Source organism: Oncorhynchus clarkii, chromosome 22 (genome assembly GCF_045791955.1).
Source record: "Oncorhynchus clarkii lewisi isolate Uvic-CL-2024 chromosome 22, UVic_Ocla_1.0, whole genome shotgun sequence".
NCBI classification, from domain to species: Eukaryota; Metazoa; Chordata; class Actinopteri; order Salmoniformes; family Salmonidae; genus Oncorhynchus; species Oncorhynchus clarkii.
Genome location: NC_092168.1, coordinates 38,483,276 through 38,505,299, shown reverse-complemented (window position 1 = coordinate 38,505,299; position 22,024 = coordinate 38,483,276). Strand labels below are relative to the sequence as shown.

General features: G+C 47.7%; 1 protein-coding gene across 1 annotated transcript in view; it reads right to left on the bottom strand.

The window, feature by feature from the left end:
* Positions 1 to 3,196: 3,196 nt before the first annotated feature.
* Positions 3,197 to 22,024, bottom strand: part of LOC139380881 (inactive phospholipase C-like protein 1) — a 128,676-nt gene continuing 109,848 nt past the window's right edge. Inside the window, exons 5-10 of the mRNA XM_071124022.1 lie at positions 20,333 to 22,024; positions 14,599 to 14,961; positions 7,086 to 7,289; positions 4,900 to 4,975; positions 4,221 to 4,330; positions 3,197 to 3,629 (exon numbers count right to left, since the gene is read on the bottom strand). Coding sequence (XP_070980123.1) covers positions 3,456 to 3,629; positions 4,221 to 4,330; positions 4,900 to 4,975; positions 7,086 to 7,289; positions 14,599 to 14,961; positions 20,333 to 22,024 — 2,619 coding nt within the window. The 3' untranslated portion in view covers positions 3,197 to 3,455. The remainder of the gene's footprint in view (positions 3,630 to 4,220; positions 4,331 to 4,899; positions 4,976 to 7,085; positions 7,290 to 14,598; positions 14,962 to 20,332) is intronic.

Here is a 22,024-nt window from a genome sequence, read left to right as displayed (position 1 = left end):
ATTAAATAAAAACATTACTATAGTAAGTACCTATTATGTGCCAAATAAAGTATCAGGGTTGACGATTTCATCGTAAATCAGTCATGAATCCTCATGTGACAGGAGGAATGGAAGATGGTTGTGAGGGGCATGTGACAGGGAGAATGGAAGATGGCTATGAGGGGCATGTGACAGGGAGAATGGAAGATGGCTGTGAGGGGCATGTGACAGGAGGAATGGAAGATGGTTGTGAGGGGCATGTGACAGGGAGAATGGAAGATGGCTGTTAGGGGCATGTGACAGGGAGAATGGAAGATGGCTGTGAGGGGCATGTGACAGGGAGAATGGAAGATGGTTGTGAGGGGCATGTGAACGCAAGCTTTAACTGGTTAAAACCTTTCTAGCCAGGGCTATCTGTGGGTAAAAGGGTTCTAGCCAGGGCTATCTGTGGGTAAAAGGGTTCTAGCCAGGGCTATCTGTGGGGAAAAGGGTTCTAGCCAGGGCTATCTGTGGGGAAAAGGGTTCTAGCCAGGGCTATCTGTGGGTAAAAGGGTTCTAGCCAGGGCTATCTGTGGGTAAAAGGGTTCTAGCCAGGGCTATCTGTGGGTAAAAGGGTTCTAGCCAGGGCTATCTGTGGGGAAAAGGGTTCTAGCCAGGGCTATCTGTGGGTAAAAGGGTTCTAGCCAGGGCTATCTGTGGGTAAAAGGGTTCTAGCCAGGGCTATCTGTGGGTAAAAGGGTTCTAGCCAGGGCTATCTGTGGGTAAAAGGGTTCTAGCCAGGGCTATCTGTGGGTAAAAGGGTTCTAGCCAGGGCTATCTGTGGGTAAAAGGGTTCTAGCCAGGGCTATCTGTGGGGAAAAGGGTTCTAGCCAGGGCTATCTGTGGGGAAAAGGGTTCTAGCCAGGGCTATCTGTGGGTAAAAGGGTTCTAGCCAGGGCTATCTGTGGGGAAAAGGGTTCTAGCCAGGGCTATCTGTGGGGAAAAGGGTTCTAGCCAGGGCTATCTGTGGGTAAAAGGGTTCTAGCCAGGGCTATCTGTGGGGAAAAGGGTTCTAGCCAGGGCTATCTGTGGGGAAAAGGGTTCTAGCCAGGGCTATCTGTGGGGAAAATGGTTCTAGCCAGGGCTATCTGTGGGGAAAATGGTTCTAGCCAGGGCTATCTGTGGGGAAAAGGGTTCTAGCCAGGGCTATCTGTGGGGAAAAGGGTTCTAGCCAGGGCTATCTGTGGGTAAAAGGGTTCTAGCCAGGGCTATCTGTGGGGAAAAGGGTTCTAGCCAGGGCTATCTGTGGGTAAAAGGGTTCTAGCCAGGGCTATCTGGGGGAAAAGGGTTTACGCGAAATCCTCGACCCGCTCAGTTTCCCACCACAAAACACTAGAAAATGGCCAAACAAGAGTAGAACCAACTCACCTGCTTTCACACTATGATTTGACTATAAGATGTTCAATGTTTCTTTTTTAAAGGAATAGTTTCACCATTTTGAAAACCCGAGTTCAGTTCAGGTAACAGTGTTGACCTTAAAATGAGGGACGGACGTAAATGAATCACATTAAATCAATAATAATCTTCAGAATCGACTTTGTCAAAGCAACAAAACAACTAGGACTTTACGATGATGTTGAAAACTTGGGAGAAATGTTGGGTTTAAGTGGGTTCAAATCTTCCTAGCAGTAACTGAGGGTGCACGAAGGGACATGCCAAAATACTGCATTTTGGCACTTTGGCACGTTATTCCTTATAAAGATATTGAATTCTCCATGTGGTCTATATTAAAAGGGCACTTCATTTAATATAACAGACTTTTCAGATTCAATATTGGTGCACAATTTCTACATAAAATGCAAGAGGCTCTATTTTGGTGGAACGACTCATCTGTCGTTTTGTTCATAAATGCACATAAAGGGTTAACGCAGAGGCCGAGGCTTTAGAACTAGCACCTGTTCTATGGTAAGGGCATGAGTTTTATTTAGCTAATAGCCTTTCTTATGCAGCATTCTATTATCCATCACTGTAGGGACGGTACATCACCTCCTACCCCAGGCTAGAACGGAATGTTTACCTCTGAGCCACAGGAGACCCCATTTAATGTCCCACACTCCATCCGAAGTGGGCAAGCATAAAAGCACACCGAGGTTAGTGGTAGCACCTAGTGGCGCCATTTTTGTAGTTCTTTGTCAGAGTACATCAGTGTTTAGCTGAGTGAGTTTTTTAAGCTGGGACAAACCCAGCACATACTTTCAGTCAACTCATTGAGAAAGGGGCCCCTATACGTCCCTCATAGTAACACAGCCACGCCAATAATGTCCTCTAGTAGAGAAATACACATCTATCAATCAACCAAGCCTTTTTTAACACAACCAATTAATCAATCAATTGTCCCTCAGCATGTCCTCTTGGACATGGGGGTCACCCGTCACTCCGTCCCTGAATGAAAGCCCCTCGTTGTATCCACTAGGAGAAGGGCTCTCATCAACAGCGTTACATCAGTTCCTCCGAGGGATAAATTAGGTGGATGCGTGTGGGGAAGGGGGATACCTAGTCAGTTGTACAACTGAATGCCTTCAACTGAAATGTGTCTTCCGCATTTAACCCAACCCCTCAATCAGAGAAGTGCGGGGGTCTACCTTAATCCACATCCACGTCTTCGGCGCCCAGAGGCTTAACTGCCTTGCTCAGGGGCAGAAGGACAGATTTTTACCTTGTCAGCTCAGGGATTCGATACAGCAACCTTTCAGTTACTGGCCCAACGCTCTGACCACTAGGCTACCTGGAGAGTCTTCAGGCGGGCAGACAACCCCGGCTAACAGAGTATAACAGGCGCTTGTTGTTGTGGTTGTGAATTCATGGAAAATGTAATTGACTCCTCCATAGACTCTCTGGGCTTCAAATGTTAGGAAGGAGAACTTAAACAGGTTCTTGAAACCACTGTGCTCAGAAATGGTGAGTTGAGCAAAATCCAAACATTAGGTTCAGCGTACAGGGTCCAAAGAGAAAGTAACTTTAACATAAAAGTCACCACCGCTCTTCCTCACAGCAAAAACTTCTCACAGCAGAACAATGTTTTGTGTTCACAATCACAATTCCCTTTTAGGGAGAAACAAAAAAAACATAGAGAAAATGTTTTCATTTAGTCCGTGTTTTCCATCAGAAAGAAACGGAGAAAGTTATATTAAGTTCAAGTTCACATTGTTAAATAAGTGTTTTTTACGTAACGTAAGAACATTCATGTTTTGTTAAAAAGCCTCAGGACTGATGAACACAAAGTGAGGGTGTCAAATTACTGCAACGATTCTTCAGTAGTCTTGCTACTTTATTCTGGATAAAGGGATAGGCTCTGGCCTCTATTCTATACCATTCCACTCTCTCTCTGTCCCCACCCCCTCCCTCCCTCCCCATAGTTTGGGATTTTGGGGGGTGTCACCATCTCTTCCGCTCCATCCCTCTCTCCCCCTCCCTCTCTCTCTGGTAGGTTGGGTGTGTCAGATTCGTCCATTGCCATGGGTGCTGCCCCTCCTGCCGTGAGGGGTGTAGAGGAGGTCAGAGGGACCGCAGGAGGTGGTAGAGGTCAAGCCACAGGCTTCACAGGCCAGGGCCAACTGTCTCAGAGCATCCAGAGAGTCTACCTTGGCACCATGCAGGAGATCACACTGACCCTGTAGAGGGAGCGATGGGGGGAGGGAGGTAGGGAGGGAGGGAGGGAGGGAGGGAGGGAGGGAGGGAAGGAGAGAGAGGGAGTGAGGTAGGGAGGGAGGGAGGTAGGGAGGGAGGGAAGGAAGGAGAAAGAGGGAGCGATGGAGGGAGGGCGGGAAGGAGAGAGAGGGAGTGAGGTAGGGAGGGAGGGAAGGAGAGAGAGGGAGTGAGGTAGGGAGGGAGGGAAGGAGAGAGAGGGAGTGAGGTAGGGAGGGAGGGAAGGAGAGAGAGGGAGTGAGGTAGGGAGGGAGGGAAGGAGAGAGAGGGAGTGAGGTAGGGAGGGAGGGAAGGAGAGAGAGGGAGTGAGGTAGGGAGGGAGGGAAGGAGAGAGAGGGAGTGAGGTAGGGAGTTGGAGGGAAGGAGGGAGGGAGGGAGGGAGGGAGGGAGGGAGGGAGGGAGGGAGGGAGGGAGGGAGGTGAGCGAAAGTAAAAGAGAGCAAGAGAGAGAGAGAGAGCGCGAGAGACAGGGTGGGTGTTTATATAATATACAGCAGCGTAAATGTGTCCAAGACATTTTCCCCTTGGTGACAAAGTGTATTGTGCCTCCATGAGTACCTTGAGGACAGTGATGTTCCAGGTGAAACTCTCCAGGGCTTTACTATGCTTGCGCCCCTTCAGCCCCTCCTTCTCTCCCAGCCTGGGCAGCTCCTCATGAAACTCCATTCCTGAGACGAGACAGGGACAGGTGAACGAGACAGAGACTAAATTAAGAGTCAGTGAGAGCTGAGGCTAGCGATAAGTAACAGAAAGACAATCCATATCATTACATTTGAAAATTTTTTATTATATAATTTAGCTAAATTAAATGTCACACTTGAGCAGGGGATACAAATAAATTCACTTTTTCCATTACTATCCTTTTGTCTCAAGCTCTTATGTGAGTAGTTTCTCTCCTTTTAAGGCTCATGATCTAGACCGACATCTGGGGTAGATATACGTTTATTAGTATGGTAAATCAAAACCAGCTATTTACTTTCCTCTCTCCATTTCTCCCATATAGGGCAATGCACTTGAGCCAACATATCTCTTCTGACAGGGCTGCACAATACAATATAAAAGATGGACCTCTTCAATCACACTTCAGTAGAACACTTAAGTTATTAGAAGTTACAAGTTAGTTATTATTATCACACTGCTAGATTCCTGAAGATAGGATCCAGGGTTTGTTATTACTGTGGCTGGTTAGACATTCATTTTATATTCCTCCATCTGTCCATCCATCCACTCCTCTCACCCTCTCTCTGAACCTGTGCAATCCTCTCCTGCACAGCGTCTGCCTTCTCAATCAGCTGCTTCTGGGCTGAGATCATCTGGAAGGGACAGACAGACACTGGATGAGCGTCTGGACAGACAGACAGACAGACAGACAGACAGACAGACAGACAGGCAGACAGACCAGATGAGCCTCTGGACGGACAGACAGACAGGCAGGTAAGCAGACAGACAAGATGAGCCTCTGGACGGACAGACAGGCAGGCAGGTAAGCAGACAGACAAGATGAGCCTCTGGACGGACAGACAGGCAGGCAGGTAAGCAGACAGACCAGATGAGCCTCTGGACGGACAGACAGACCAGATGAGCCTCTGGACGGACGGACAGAGAGACAAGATGAGCCTCTGGACGGACAGACAGACAGGTAAGCAGACAGACCAGATGAGCCTCTGGACAGACAGACAGACAAATATCAAATCAAATCAAATCAAATTTTATTTATTTATTTATTGACAGGAGCGCTCCAAACAAAAGACAAAATACAAATACATTGAGTAACTCATTTAATTCTCAATAGATTGAGACAATAGAATAGAATTGTTTGCTTGCTGTTTGAGGTGAAGAAAACATTACTTTGAGAAGCTCCACAGCTCTTTAGTGGTGGTGCGTTAAGCCAATCAGAAATTGTATCAGATCCCCAAATGGGCACATGTCTATACCTACATTTGCGTGCAGGCCAGGTAGCCTATAGGTCTACTACTACTATGTGTGCAGACCCGGTAGCCTATAGGTCTACTACTACTATGTGTGCAGACCAGGTAGCCTATAGGTCTACTACTACTATGTGTGCAGACCAGGTAGCCTATAGGTCTACTCTACTATGTGTGCAGGCCAGGTAGCCTATAGGTCTACTACTACTATGTGTGCAGACCCGGTAGCCTATAGGTCTACTACTACTATGTGTGCAGACCAGGTAGCCTATAGGTCTACTCTACTATGTGTGCAGGCCAGGTAGCCTATAGGTCTACTACTACTATGTGTGCAGACCAGGTAGCCTATAGGTCTACTCTACTATGTGTGCAGGCCAGGTAGCCTATAGGTCTACTACTACTATGTGTGCAGGCCAGGTAGCCTATAGGTCTACTACTACTATGTGTGCAGACCAGGTAGCCTATAGGTCTACTACTATGTGTGCAGACCAGGTAGCCTATAGGTCTACTACTATGTGTGCAGACCAGGTAGCCTATAGGTCTACTACTATGTGTGCAGACCAGGTAGCCTATAGGTCTACTACTACTATGTGTGCAGACCAGGTAGCCTATAGGTCTACTACTATGTGTGCAGACCAGGTAGCCTATAGGTCTACTACTATGTGTGCAGACCAGGTAGCCTATAGGTCTACTACTACTATGTGTGCAGACCAGGTAGCCTATAGGTCTACTACTATGTGTTCAGGCCAGGTAGCCTATAGGTCTACTACTACTATGTGTGCAGACCAGGTAGCCTATAGGTCTACTACTATGTGTGCAGGCCAGGTAGCCTATAGGTCTACTACTACTATGTGTGCAGACCAGGTAGCCTATAGGTCTACTACTATGTGTGCAGACCAGGTAGCCTATAGGTCTACTAATATGTGCGCAGCCTTACACAACATTGACAGGAGCGCTCCAAACAAAAGACAATGACTAAATTCACCAAAACGTGTTACAGGTTTTGTGTTCACACGGACAATTAGAACGGTAAGACTGGAATAATAATATTGAATGCATTAACAGAAATTACTGTTACCAAAGTAACAAACATTGTAGATGAGAAATGATAGGAATTAATGGTAAATGTCCTACAGGTAACACATGTAACAGAGAATTGGTAGACTAACAATCAAATGCAAACAATTCACACAATGAAGTTATGAAATAATGAATGTACACTTCCCTATGTCTCTCTGTCTTCTTTCCCTCTCTCCTCTTTCCCTCTCTCTCTCTCTCTGTCCTCTCGCCCTCTCTCTGTCCTCTCGCCCTCTCTCTGTCCTCTCGCCCTCTCTCTCTCCTCTCACCCTCTCTCTCTCCTCTCTCTCTCCTCTAGCCCTCTCTCTGTCCTCTGTCTCAATTATATCTCTCTCCTAGTCATCTCTCCAGCTGTGGGAGGAAACACAGCTGGAGAGGAGGATGTGGGCTTGAGACCTCTCTCTCCCCATGCGTTCCCTACCATATCATAGTGGCTCAGTAGTTTGCGCGTGGTGTCAGTGATGCTGCCCAGGGCCTCCAAGTGGGGGTAGCCATCCTTCAGGGTCATGCTGGCCCCCCGAGGGCCCTCTGGGGTCTGAAGCCGCGTGGCCAGGCTCTGGATGCACTGCTTCAGCTTGGCCACTGGGGGGAGCCCACAATGCTCCTTGAAAGTCATACTGGCCCTCTGGGGGGGACAGAGACAGAGACAGAGACAGAGACAGACAGACAGACAGACAGACAGACAGACAGACAGAGACAGACAGACAGACAGACAGACAGACAGACAGACAGACAGACAGACAGACAGACAGGACAGATGCAGGGTATTATAGGTATATACGGTCAGGTGTTTTTTTCTATCCATGTGACCTGAAAAAGTCCAGACTGAGAGAGGATAGGAAATCACAGCATCAGATAAGGTGTAAACTCACACCATACATACAGTATACATCAAGTCAAGCACAGATTATAACACATAAAACACCTCTTATTGTCTGTGAGAATGTCAGGCCAATCTCTGGTCAGGTTCAGGTCATGCTGGCCATGCCTTCCGCCTGGCTACTCCAACCTCGACCAACAGCACAGCCCCCCCCCGCAGCTACTCGCCCAAGCCTCTCCAGGTTCTCCTTTACCCAAATCCAGATAGCAGATGTTCTGAAAGAGCTGCAAAACCTGGACCCGTACAAATCAGCTGGGCTTGACAATCTGGACCCTCTATTTCTGAATCTATCCGCCGCCATTGTCGCAACCCCTATTACCAGCCTGTTCAACCTCTCTTTCATATCGTCTGAGATCCCCAAGGATTGGAAAGCTGCCGCAGTCATCCCCCTCTTCAAAGGGGGAGACACCCTGGACCCAAACTGTTACAGACCTATATCCATCCTCCCCTGCCTATCTAAGGTCTTCGAAAGCCAAGTCAACAAACAGGTCACTGACCATCTCGAATCCCACCGTACCTTCTCCGCTGTGCAATCTGGTTTCCGAGCCAGTCACGGGTGCACCCCAGCCACGCTCAAGGTACTAAACGATATCATAACCGCCATCGATAAAAGACAGTACTGTGCAGCCGTCTTCATCGACCTTGCCAAGGCTTTCGACTCTGTCAATCACCATATTCTTATCGGCAGACTCAGTAGCCTCGGTTTTTCTGATGACTGCCTTGCCTGGTTCACCAACTACTTTGCAGACAGAGTTCAGTGTGTCAAATCGGAGGGCATGCTGTCCGGTCCTCTGGCAGTCTCTATGGGGGTGCCACAGGGTTCAATTCTCGGGCCGACTCTTTTCTCTGTATATATCAATGATGTTGCTCTTGCTGCGGGCGATTCCCTGATCCACCTCTACGCAGACGACACCATTCTATATACTTCCGGCCCGTCCTTGGACACTGTGCTATCTAACCTCCAAACGAGCTTCAATGCCATACAACACTCCTTCCGTGGCCTCCAACTGCTCTTAAACGCTAGTAAAACCAAATGCATGCTTTTCAACCGTTTGCTGCCTGCACCCGCACGCCTGACTAGCATCACCACCCTGGATGGTTCCGACCTTGAATATGTGGACATCTACAAGTACCTAGGTGTCTGGCTAGACTGTAAACTCTCCTTCCAGACTCATATCAAACATCTCCAATCGAAAATCAAATCTAGAGTCGGCTTTCTATTCCGCAACAAAGCCTCCTTCACTCACGCCGCCAAACTTACCCTAGTAAAACTGACTATCCTACCAATCCTCGACTTCGGCGATGTCATCTACAAAATAGCTTCCAATACTCTACTCAGCAAACTGGATGCAGTTTATCACAGTGCCATCCGTTTTGTCACTAAAGGACCTTATACCACCCACCACTGCGACCTGTATGCTCTAGTCGGCTGGCCCTCGCTACATATTCGTCGCCAGACCCACTGGCTCCAGGTCATCTACAAGTCCATGCTAGGTAAAGCTCCGCCTTATCTCAGTTCACTGGTCACGATGGCAACACCCACCCGTAGCACGCGCTCCAGCAGGTGTATCTCACTGATCATCCCTAAAGCCAACACCTCATTTGGCCGCCTTTCCTTCCAGTTCTCTGCTGCCTGTGACTGGAACAAATTGCAAAAATCGCTGAAGTTGGAGACTTTTATCTCCCTCACCAACTTCAAACATCTGCTATCTGAGCAGCTAACCGATCGCTGCAGCTGTACATAGTCTATCGGTAAATAGCCCACCCATTTTTACCTACCTCATCCCCATACTGTTTTTATTTATTTACTTTTCTGCTCTTTTGCACACCAATATCTCTACCTGTACATGACCATCTGATCATTTATCACTCCAGTGTTAATCTGCAAAATTGTAATTATTCGCCTACCTCCTCATGCCTTTTGCACACAATGTATATAGACTCCCTTTTTTTCCTACTGTGTTATTGACTTGTGTAACTCTGTGTTGTCTGTTCACACTGCTATGCTTTATCTTGGCCAGGTCGCAGTTGCAAATGAGAACTTGTTCTCAACTAGCCTACCTGGTTAAATAAAGGTGAAATAAAAAAAATCTAAATCAGGTAACGAGTCACTTGGGTGAGCCCCTTAATACCTAGGCTAGGGTCACAGAGGAGAGTAGACATGAAAGCATCCATGCTAAACATTTACTGTACTAGCTAATGTGTTTGGAAGGGAGGGAGGAAGGGAGGGAACTTACTGGGCTCTCTCAGAGGTCTCTACTGAGAGATCAGACACACTGCCAAAAAACACTGGGAGATCAGACACACTGCCAAAACACTGGGAGATCAGACACACTGCCAAAACACTGGGAGATCAGACACACTGCCAAAACACTAGGAGATCAGACACACTGCCAAAACACTGGGAGATCAGACACACTGCCAAAAAACACTGGGAGATCAGACACACTGCCAAAACACTGGGAGATCAGACACACTGCCAAAACACTGGGAGATCAGACACACTGCCAAAACACTGGGAGATCAGACACACTGCCAAAACACTGGGAGATCAGACACACTGCCAAAACAACTGGACCAGCACTCCCATTAGTGATTACCACAGCCCACCTGAGATCAGAGTGGGTTGGTTGTGAGTGTTTGTGTGTGTGGGCGGGGGCGGGGGCACACATTATGATTAATTACAGACTGTGGCAGATGGCAGAGAGAGACAGACAGAGAGAGAGAGAGACAGACAGAGACACAGAGAGAGACAGACAGAGACACAGGGAGAGAGAGAAAGAGACACAGAGAGAGAGAAAGAGACACAGAGAGAGAGAAAGAGACAGAGAGAGAGAGAGAAAGAGAGAAAGAGAGAGAGAGAAAGAGACACAGAGAGAGAGAAAGAGAGACAGAGAGAGAGAAAGAGAGTGAGAGAAAGAGAGAGAAAGAGAGAGACAGAGGCAGAAAGAGAGAGATAGAGGCAGAAAGAGAGAGAGAGGCAGAAAGAGAGAGAGAGAGACAGAGAGAGAGAGAGAGACAGAGAGAGAGAGAGAGAGAGGCAGAGAGAAAGAGAGAGAGAGACAGAGAGAGGAGGCAGAGAGAAAGAGAGAGAGAGAGAGGCAGAGAGAAAGAGAGAGAGAGACAGAAAGAGAGAGAGAGAGAGAGACAGAGAGAAAGAGAGAGAGAGAGAGAGAGAGAGAGAGAGAGAGAGAGAAAGGACAGATTGAAGTATGTGGACATGTGTGTTCGACTGTGTGGGTGGGTGTGTTAGTGCTGCACAATTAATGGAATTCACATGGAAATCACAATATTGACAAGTGTAATATCCATATCGCAGAAGCATGCAATATTTTGTTACCCCCTTTTCGTGGTATCCAATTGTTAGTAGTTACTGTCTTGTCTCATCACTACAACTCCCGTACGGGCTCGGGAGAGACGAAGGTTGAAAGTCATGCGTCCTCCAATACACAACCCAACCAAGCCGCACTGTTTCTTAACACAGCACGCATCCAACCCGGAAGCCAGCCGCACCAATGTGTCGGAGGAAACACTGTGCACCTGGCGACCTGGTTAGCGCGCACTGTGCCCAGCCCGCCACAGGAGTCGCTAGTGCGCGATGAGACAAGGATATCCCTACCGGCCAAACTCTCCCTAACCCGGACGACGCTAGGCCAATTGTGCATCGCCCCACGGACCTCCCGGTCGCGGCCGGCTGCGACAGAGCCTGGGCTCGAACCCAGAGTCTCTGGTGGCACAGCTAGCACTGAGATGCAGTGCCCTAGACTGCGCCACCCGGGAGGCCAGCATGCAATATTTTGAAATGCTGCAGTGCCCTAGACTGCGCCACCCGGGAGGCCAGCATGCAATATTTTGAAACGCCACTCAGCATTTATCTTTCTCTCCTCTTGTGGCTGCTTCCCACACACAAAGCCCCGCCCCATGTCACTCAACCTGCACAGTTCCTCCTCCTCACTTTTAGATTCACTCTAACCTTTGCACGAGGTTCTGTTAGGTCAAATGCTGTCAACACATTGTTCCAAACAAGAACAATGCTGCTTTCCACTTTGCTTCTTAATATAAATAATCGTTATTTCTATGATTCCAACAGTTCATCCAAGTGTTTTGATCTATATCGCAAGTCACTTTAATAGATAGAACACTAGTTATTTTAATAATATGTTCATATTTGGATTTGACCGATTTGATTTGATTTTGATTTGATTTGATATTTGGATTACTCATCTACTGTATCTTAGTCTATGCCACTCTGACACTGCTCATCCAAATATTTATATATTCCTTTACTTTAGATTGTGTGTATTGATAGATATTACTTGTCAGATATTACTGCACTGATGGAGCTAGAAACACAAGCATATAGATGTTATTGCATAAACACAGCAATAACATCTGCAAAACCCATGTATGTGACAAATAAAATGTCATTATAATCTCAATATTATGAGCAAAATTTTTTATTGCATTTTTTGCCCATAATCGTGCAGCCCTAGTGTGTGTGTGTGTGTGTGACAGAGAGAATGATTGTGTATAATAGAGATAAGTGGATCCAGATCAGATCTATGACTTATCTTCTCTGGTATTTATAGACTAGTGTATAATCCTCCTCTGTCTCTACTCACAGGTTGCGTCTGATTGCAGCACAGTCATACAATCTACTCTAGCCCAAATCACACTCCTCCAAGACTCACCACTGACTAACTAGAACACAACAGCACATCGGCACCATCTGTTTGGGCAGGAAAATGTATTCAAATGTATTTGTTAATTTCAATATTAAGTTAAATGCATTTGGTTATCTAAATTAGCCCTCTAGAGTCTAAGCGGGGGGTGGGGGGTTCTACTAAGTTAACATGTGGAATTGTTTCATGATAGTCATACCATGGATCATTTAGCTATTTGATTTTTAGGACCCTTTAAGGTTTAAAAAAATATATACAAAACATATTTGATTAAACAATTAATTTGGCAGTGGTCTAGGGCACTGCATCTCAGTGCTAGCTGTGCCACCAGAGACTCTGGGTTCGAGCCCAGGCTCTGTTGTAACCGGCCGCGACCGGGAGGTTCGTGGGGCTACGCAACAGTTAGGGAGGGGTTGACCGGTAGGGATATTCTTGTCTCATCGCGCACCAGCGACTCCTGTGGCGGGCCGGGCGCAGTGCACGCTAACCAAGGTAGCCAGGTGCACGGTGTTCCCTCCGACACATTGGTGCGGCTGGCTTCCGGGTTGGATGCGCGCTGTGTTAAGAAGCAGTGCGGCTTGGTTGGGTTGTGTATCGGAGGACGCATGACTTTCAACCTTCGTCTCTCCCGAGTCCGTACGGGAGTTGTAGCGATGAGACAAGATAGTAGCTACTAACAATTGAATACCATGAAATGTTGGAGAAAAAGGGGGTAAAAATTAAAATGTATATATATATATATATTTTTTTTTTAATTTGGCTTGTGAGGCTTGTGGGCGTCCTGGAGAAAAACAACTGATGAACGTATTTGTGAGAGTCTCACCTTTCCACAGAGGGGTCATATTAGTGTGTAGCCCAAACTGTTCAGATGCTACAGACAGACGTTGGCAGATCGTCTGTACCGACTTCAGACGAGTCCCGTGAGGCTTGTGGGGGTCGTAGAACAAAACGGAGAACACCATCGTGTTTTGTATGAGTTAGAGGGGTCACAATAGTTTTGTAGGTCAAACCGTTCAGATGCTACAGAAGACCGATATTTGGGATGTCTTATGGTCTGACAAACACCTCTCTAGCTCTGCCACCTTTCACCACAGATGCAGAAGGGCGACATCAGAGGATGCAGGGGATTCAATAAACTAATAAGTTTCATATCTTAAACTGACGGATGTTGTTGGGACTTCTTAGTATTATGCTAATTAGATGTCCATTGTTAAAAAGGAACAGACAATTGATAGATTGATGACTGGAACGAACTGCAAAAGTCACTGGAGCTGGTGACTCATTTCTCTCCTTCACTAACTTTAAGCACCAGCTGTCAGAGCAGCTCACAGATCACTGCACCTGTACATAGCCCATCTGTAAATATCTCATCCAGCTACCTCATCCCCATACTGTTATTTATTTTGCTCCTTTGCACCCCAGTATCTCGTCTTGCACATTCATCTTCTGCACATCTATCACTCCAGTGTTTAATTGCTATCTGAAACTGGAAACACTTATCTCCCTCACTAGCTTTAAGCACCAACTGTCAGAGCAGCTCACAGATTACAGATTACTGCACCTGTACATAGCCCACCTATAATTTAGCCCAAACACCTACCTCTTTCCCTACTGTATTTATTTAATTTATTTATTTTGCTCCTTTGCACCTCATTATTTTAATTTCTACTTTGCACATTCTTCCACTGCAAATCTACCATTCCAGTGTTTTACTTGCTATATTGTATTTACTTTGCCACCATGGCCTTTTTATTTGCCTTTACCTCCCTTATCTCACCTCATTTGCTCACATCGTATATAGACTTGTTTATACTGTATTATTGATTGTATGTTTGTTTTACTCCATGTGTAACTCTGTGTTATTGTATGTGTCGAACTGCTTTGCTTTATCTTGGCCAGGTCGCAATTGTAAATGAGAACTTGTTCTCAACTTGCCTACCTGATTAAATAAAGGTGAAATAAAAAAAGAAAATAAAAATATTGTAATTATTTCGCCACTATGGCCTATTTATTGCCTTACCTTCCCTATCTTATTTGCACACACTGTATATTGCTTTTTTCTATTGTGTTATTGACTGTATGTTTGTTTATTCCATGTGTAACTCTGTGTTGTTGTTTGTGTCGCACTGCTTTGCTTTATCTTGGCCAGGTTGCAGTTGTAAATGAGAACTTGTTCTAGCCTACCTGGTTAAATAAAGGTTAAATAAATAAATAAAAAATGGTGGAAACTCCCTCTAGCCCCACATTACACCAATCAGATGACTGGAAATCCATGAAGGGAAGTGAGCCAGTCCATACTACATGGAAGAGAGGGACTTCTTCGCAACGCTGCAAGTGTGTGAGAAATCGAATTAACCTTTGACCCCTCTCACCTGTGCATCCTCCCGCAAGTCCGTGGCCTCCTTGAGAGGGGCGCTAGCGGGACGGAACGTATCATCCAGAGCTTTAATACCCGTGTTCCGTAGGGTCACGTACTCTCGCCCCCGCCGCACCCCTCTCCGCACAGACAGACCCCTCCTCTGGGCCTTTCCCCCCCCTCGCCGATTGGTCACGGCCACATGGACGAATAGGCTGGCGTGGGGCAAGGGGTCTCCCACCAGACCCAGCAGGGGCACGTTGCGGTAGCCCGGCTGAAGGCACTCGAAGGCCACGCTGTACTGGCCAATGAAGTCGTCTCCGATGTAGTCATCGTCCAATACCACGAAGCGGAGGAGCGCCAACTCCGGCATGTTCACCTGGGAAGGACAGACGGCAACCAATCATGAGCACAGGTGCAGCAACAGACACATTTCCAGGATTGTTACCCAATACTGTTGGATGGTGATGTCTCTTCATTCCCCCGGGCCACATTATATTATCCATGACATCGACATTCAGTATATTTGTACATTCAATATCACACATAGGTACATATTCAGGTATGCACATGTACTCACGCTCACACATTATTAACCTGGGTGACATCAGTACAAACAGTATTAATCAGACAAATGAAATACATTGGAATAAAACCACCATGAACATGGTGAGGAATATATTAACTAGAACACCCACTTGCAGTAGCAGGACTTATGGCTGTGTTAGTATGGCTATACATATTCATTGTGAGAGGAGACACAGACAGCAGATCATTATGACACATAAACATCCAATAAAACACACCCACACACAGAAACACACACACACACACACACAGAAACACACACAGACAGAAACACACACACACACACACACACACACACACACACACACACACACACACACACACACACACACACAGAAACCCACACACACTTACTGGTCCGCCATTCGTTTCTGGGCTCTCAGTGTGATGAATGTGTTTCGGCACACAACGACTACATGTCCTCTACCCAGACCTGCCTGCTAACACCTCCATTCCTAGTTCCTGTATTACTGTTCGTCACATGACCTTAAATTGTATCAATTTGTTTTCCTCGGTCACCCATGCTATTTACATTTTTCAATAATAAATCATTTGATTTTTCCATTGTGTTAAATGATGGTGTATTGATTGATTTCCAAGTTTTCAGTGTACATTTTTCAAGATGAGAAGAGAATCGTCCAGCTCATTGTGTATCTCACTGCACCCCCATGTGCCTCGTCTTGGATTATGCAGACAGACGTGTTAGAAGTAAGTTTACATTGTAATACTTCTGACAGACACCTTTCTAACTCCGTCCATAACTTTTGGACATCATAGCATTCAAAGAAGGCAGGGATTGTTGAGTCATTGTTAGTTTTACACTTATGACATGACTCTGCCAATGCGCTGTAGAATTTGTGAATTTTGTCTCGTGTTTAATAAATTCTTATACGTTCATTTATTGTGGATGAAGAGTACATGTTCGTTAACTGTAATTTCCTAAGTTATATTCCAACATTTCCTCCATCTTGTGCCAACATCAGTTCTTTTTAAGTTTTGGTTCCAATAGTTTATACAGCTCAGTCTGTGTTAGTGTAGATTTTAACATTTTAGCATGGAGCTCCATCAATCTAACAGGGATGTACAGATGTAGGATCTTCATTTGATCACCCTGTTGCAGGATACATTTCCAGGACATTTACAAAAGTGTAGTGTATTTGAGGTTTAAAAGAGGCATGAAACAGCATCCCCCTCTCTCTCTCTGTGTGTGTGTTCCCGGAGAGGACCCATGTGTCTCTGCCTCGTGAGTGTGTGTCTGTAGAGTCACGCCACATTACCTTCTAGTCGCCCACCAAGCCTTAGGTTACTGGCCACAGGGATAATGAGCTAAACAGAGCTTAACCACTGGCTTTGGTTTCTTTCTTAGTTGTTAAAGTTTGTACAATACTTTGTAGTTCATGTTTTGTTTTTAGTCTTTGTTATTCTCATAACATAAGACCATTGTTCTTAACATATTGTTATTATCTGCAATACAACCTGATTAGCGTGCCACACCATTGGTCAATACTACCGTACTCTCCAACTGTTCTCTCTCCATTCCCACATTTGACATCATGACGACATGGGTAGTGTTGTATAATCCCTGACCATCTGTCTTCATAACTAAATCTCCCACAAGGGTTCAGGGGAATCACAATGGCTCTGTCTGTCTGTCGCTATGGGAATGGAATGGCTCGGTCTGTCAGTCGTTATGGGAATGGAATGAAAGCTCTGTCTGTCTGTCGCTATGGGAATGGAATGGCTCGGTCTGTCAGTCGTTATGGGAATGGAATGAAAGCTCTGTCTGTCTGTCGCTATGGGAATGGAATGAGAGCTCTGTCTGTCGCTATGGGAATGGAATGGCTCTGTCTGTCTGTTGCTATGGGAACAGAATGAGAGCTCTGTCTGTCTGTCGCTATGGGAATGGAATGAGAGCTCTGTCTGTTGCTATGGGAATGGAATATCTCGTCTGTCTGTCGCTATGGGAATGGAATGAAAGCTCTGTCTGTTTGTCGCTATTAGAATGGAATGAGAGCTCTGTCTGTCTGTCGCTATGGGAATGGATTGAGAGCTCTCTCTGTCGCTATGGGAATGTATTGGCTCTGTCTGTCTGTCGCTATGGGAATGGAATGAGAGCTGTGTCTGTCTGTCGCTATGGGAATGGAATGTTTCTTTCTGTCTGTTGTTATGGGAATGGAATTGGCTCTGTCTGTCGCTATGGGAATGGATTGGCTGTCTGTCTGTCGATATGGGAATGGAATTGAGAGCTCTGTCTGTCTGTCGCTATGGGAATGGAATGAGAGCTCTGTCTGTCTGTCGCTATGGGAATGGAATGGCTCTGTCTGTCTGTCGCTATGGGAATTGAATTGGCTCTGTCTGTCTGTCGCTATGGGATTGGAATGGCTCTATCTGTCGCTATGGGATTGGAATGAGAGCTCTGTCTGTCTGTCGCTATGGGAAAGGAATGAGAGCTCTGTCTGTCGCTATGGGAATGGAATGGCAGTTAACCCACCGTTCCCAGGCCGTCATTGAAAATAAGAATTTGTTCTTAACTGACTTGCCTGGTTAAATAAAGGTAAAATAAAAAAAAAATAAAAATAAAAAATGTCTGTCTGTCGCTATGGGATTGGAATGAGAGCTCTGTCTGTCTGTCGCTATGGGAATGGAATGAGAGCTCTGTCTGTTGCTATGGGAATGGAATGAGAGCTCTGTCTGTCGATATGGGAATGGAATGAGAGCTCTGTCTGTCTGTTGCTATGGGAATGGAATGAGAGCTCTGTCTGCCTGTTGCTATGGGAATGGAATGAGAGCTCTGTCTGTCTGTCGCTATGGGAATGGAATGAGAGCTCTGTCTGCCTGTCGCTATGGGAATGGAATGAGAGCTCTGTCTGTCGCTATGGGAATGGAATGTTTCTGCCTGTCTGTTGCTATGGGAATGGAATGAGAGCTCTGTCTGTCGCTATGGGAATGGAATGAGAGCTCTGTCTGTCGCTATGCGAATGGAATGAGAGCTCTGTCTGTCTGTTGCTATGGGAATGGAATGAGAGCTCTGTCTGTCTGTCGCTATGGGAATGGAATGAGAGCTCTGTCTGCCTGTCGCTATGGGATTGGAATGGCTCTATCTGTCGCTATGGGATTGGAATGAGAGCTCTGTCTGTCTGTCGCTATGGGAAAGGAATGAGAGCTCTGTCTGTCGCTATGGGAATGGAATGGCTATGTCTGTCTGTCGCTATGGGATTGGAATGAGAGCTCTGTCTGTCTGTCGCTATGGGAATGGAATGAGAGCTCTGTCTGTTGCTATGGGAATGGAATGAGAGCTCTGTCTGTCGATATGGGAATGGAATGAGAGCTCTGTCTGTCTGTTGCTATGGGAATGGAATGAGAGCTCTGTCTGCCTGTTGCTATGGGAATGGAATGAGAGCTCTGTCTGTCTGTCGCTATGGGAATGGAATGAGAGCTCTGTCTGCCTGTCGCTATGGGAATGGAATGAGAGCTCTGTCTGTCGCTATGGGAATGGAATGTTTCTGCCTGTCTGTTGCTATGGGAATGGAATGAGAGCTCTGTCTGTCGCTATGGGAATGGAATGAGAGCTCTGTCTGTCGCTATGCGAATGGAATGAGAGCTCTGTCTGTCTGTTGCTATGGGAATGGAATGAGAGCTCTGTCTGTCTGTCGCTATGGGAATGGAATGAGAGCTCTGTCTGCCTGTCGCTATGGGAATGGAATGAGAGCTCTGTCTGTCGCTATGGGAATGGAATGTTTCTGCCTGTCTGTCGCTATGGGAATGGAATGAGAGCTCTGTCTGTCGCAATGGGAATGGAATGAGAGCTCTGTCTGTCGCTATGCGAATGGATTGGCTCTGTCTGTCTGTCGCTATGGGAATGGAATGAGAGCTCTGTCTGTCTGTCGCTATGGAAATGGAATGAGAGCTCCGTCTGTATGTTGCTATGGGAATGGAATTGCCTCTGTCTGTCTGTCGCTATGGGAATGGAATGTTTCTGCCTGTCTGTCGCTATGGGAATGGAATGGCTCTGTCTGTCTGTCGCTATGGGAATGGAATGAGAGCTCTGTTTGTTGCTATGGGATTGGAATGGCTCTGTTGGTCTGTCGCTAGGGGAATGGAATGGCCCTGTCTGTCTGTCGCTATGGGAATGGAATGAGAGCTCTGTCTGTCTGTCGCTATGGGAATGGAATGGCTTTGTCGGTCTGTCGCTATGGGAATGGATTGGCTCTGTCTGTCGCTATGGGAATGGAATGAGAGCTCTGTCTGTCTGTCGCTATGGGAATGGATTGGCTCTGTCTGTCTGTCGCTATGGGAATGGAATGAGAGCTCTGTCTGTCTGTCGCTATGGGAATGGAATGAGAGCTCTGTCTGTGTGTCGCTATGGGATTGGAATGTTTCTGTCTGTCTGTCTGTCTGTCGCTATGGGAATGGAATGAGAGCTCTGTCTGTCGCTATGGGAATGGAATGGTTCTGTCTGTCCCTATGGGGAATGGAATGACAGTTCTGTCTGTCTGTCGCTATGGGAATGAAATGGCTTTGTCGGTCTGTCGCTATGGGAATGGAATGAGAGCTCTGTGTCTGTCGCTATGGGAATGGATTGAGAGCTCTGTGTCTGTCGCTATGGGAATGGATTGAGAGCTGTCTGTCTGTCACTGGGAATGGATTGAGAGCTGTCTGTTGCTATGGGAATGGAATGGCTCTGTCTGTCTGTTGCTATGGGAATGGAATGAGAGCTCTGTCTGTCGCTATGGGAATGGAATGAGAGCTGTCTGTCTGTCACTGGGAATGGATTGAGAGCTCTGTCTGTCGCTATGGGAATGGAATGAGAGCTCTGTCTGTCTGTCGCTACGGGAATGGAATGAGAGCTCTGAAGGGAATAGTCCATGTGATGGATGAATAGTGGAAAGGCTCTTTACAAATAAAACGTATTGTTGTGTATCCATATGAAATTAATGTTTGCGTTATGTGTTGTCATTATTATCAGGGACAAACACATAGTCTGTCCAGAGTTAGCAGGCAAAACTGGTTGAAATGACTGTCAGTTTGTGATCGTAATGACATCATTTCACTGTCCACTGGAACTGCATTAGATGTTAAAGTGTAAGAACACTCAGGTTGTGTGTGTGGACCGTGCTCTTAGTCTGATGATATGTTGGTGAAATCTCAGGTGTATCTCTCACCTGAAACTCAAAAGTCTCATCAAACAGTGGGTCATCCTGGTTCTGTGCTGCAGTCCTGGTCCGTTGCTCAGCACAGTCCGCCGGTACCCCATGCAGCTCCAGAACCACGTAAGGATCTATAACCTCTCCTTTAGCCCCGGCGCCCTGCGGCTTGGGCAGGCTGTGAGCGCTGATCACCTTCACCCTGAGGGTCTGAGGGGGAACGCCAGGCACACAGCCCTGGGTCACAGCACTGAAGTAGGACACCTCATCTCTCATGACCCCTGGCCGCAGCACGAAGCCACAGCCCCCGTTCTGGGTGAACCGGCCTCTGTGGAGGTCCAGCATGGCCCCGGGGGTCTGCTGGTTGAGGGCCACTAGCTGGACCCCGCCCTTCCAGTAGCCCTGGGGGTTGGGGTTGGAGGAGTCCAGGCGGACGGAGCTTGGCCGAACACGGCTCAGGGTGCGCTTGGTGAAGCTTACTAATTCCTCTGGGCTCTCACTGGCCAGCCGTCCCGCTTCTCCCTCCCCCAGGGAGCACAGTGTCCAATAGGGCGACTCAGGGGGAAAGGGCGTGCCCGGGGTGGAGGGGGTGCTGGGCGGGGAGTGCTGCTGTCCTTGTTTCCTTGTTTCTCGGTGGTTGTAGAAGCTACGGCTTCCGGTTCTAGCCACGCCCACAAGATCTGATAGCTCATGTCGGAGGCGGAGTCTCCTGGGCTGAGGTGGCGGGGGCACCACTAAAACCGCGCCCAGTTCCTCCTCCCCAGGTATGGTCATTTTCCGACCAGCCAAGGGCCCGCCTCCCCCTATCTCCTCGTCCTCCTCTGACACCTCTCCCTCAGACCCCTCCTCTTCGGGCGGTAGCTTCTTCCCCACTAGCAGCACTCGGCCCTTCAGCTGCTCTGGGGAGGGTAGGGTGGTGGCTCGCCCCCCCAGGCTGACCGGCAGGGCCTCAGGGGTGTAGAGACGTGTAGAGAACACTTTCCTCAGGTGCTGGGCCAAGGTACGCTGCTGGGAGGGAGAACAGCGCTGGCACAGGTAGAGCAGAAGTGGATAGGGCGAGGTCAGGAAGGCGTACTTATTGACCACCTCCAGGGCACTGCGGATGGTGACCGGGGCGTGGTGGTGATGATGGTGGTGGTGGTGGTGGTGGTGGTGGGCATCAGGACCATAGTCCACCCCCAGGAGCGGCTCCCCCTCTGGGCCGTCTGTCACCCCCAGCTCTAGGCACCGACACCCGGCCTGGAGAGCCCTGGTCAGGCCCCCTAGATCAGCCCTCCCATGGACCTGGTCATCCAGGAGATAGGACCGATAGGAGGTACTGATGTAGTAGTGGGACAGGGGCAGGCTCATATCCTGACACACTGCCTGGTGCTCCACGTCAAACAGCTGGCACTCTGGGGACTGCAGGTAGCGGGAGAATCCATCCAGAGCCAGTAGACCTCTCTCTTTCCCAGGGCCGGAGGGCTCGAAGCGTCGGACCAGTTCCAGACAGCCCTCGGCCGTGGCCAGAGACAGGCCTTGCTCCGTCTCCAGGAAGAGACGGAGGTCCTGGGCGTCCAGACACTCACGGTCCTTGGAGAGTTGGACCAACAGGAAGTAGACGTCTGGGCGAGTGCATAGCTCACAGAAGGCCTCCTGGAACTCCTCGCGCGTCACGTGAGACGTCAGCTTCTCCTTGCTCCTCTGGATCTCCTTGAACCTCAGGCGCAC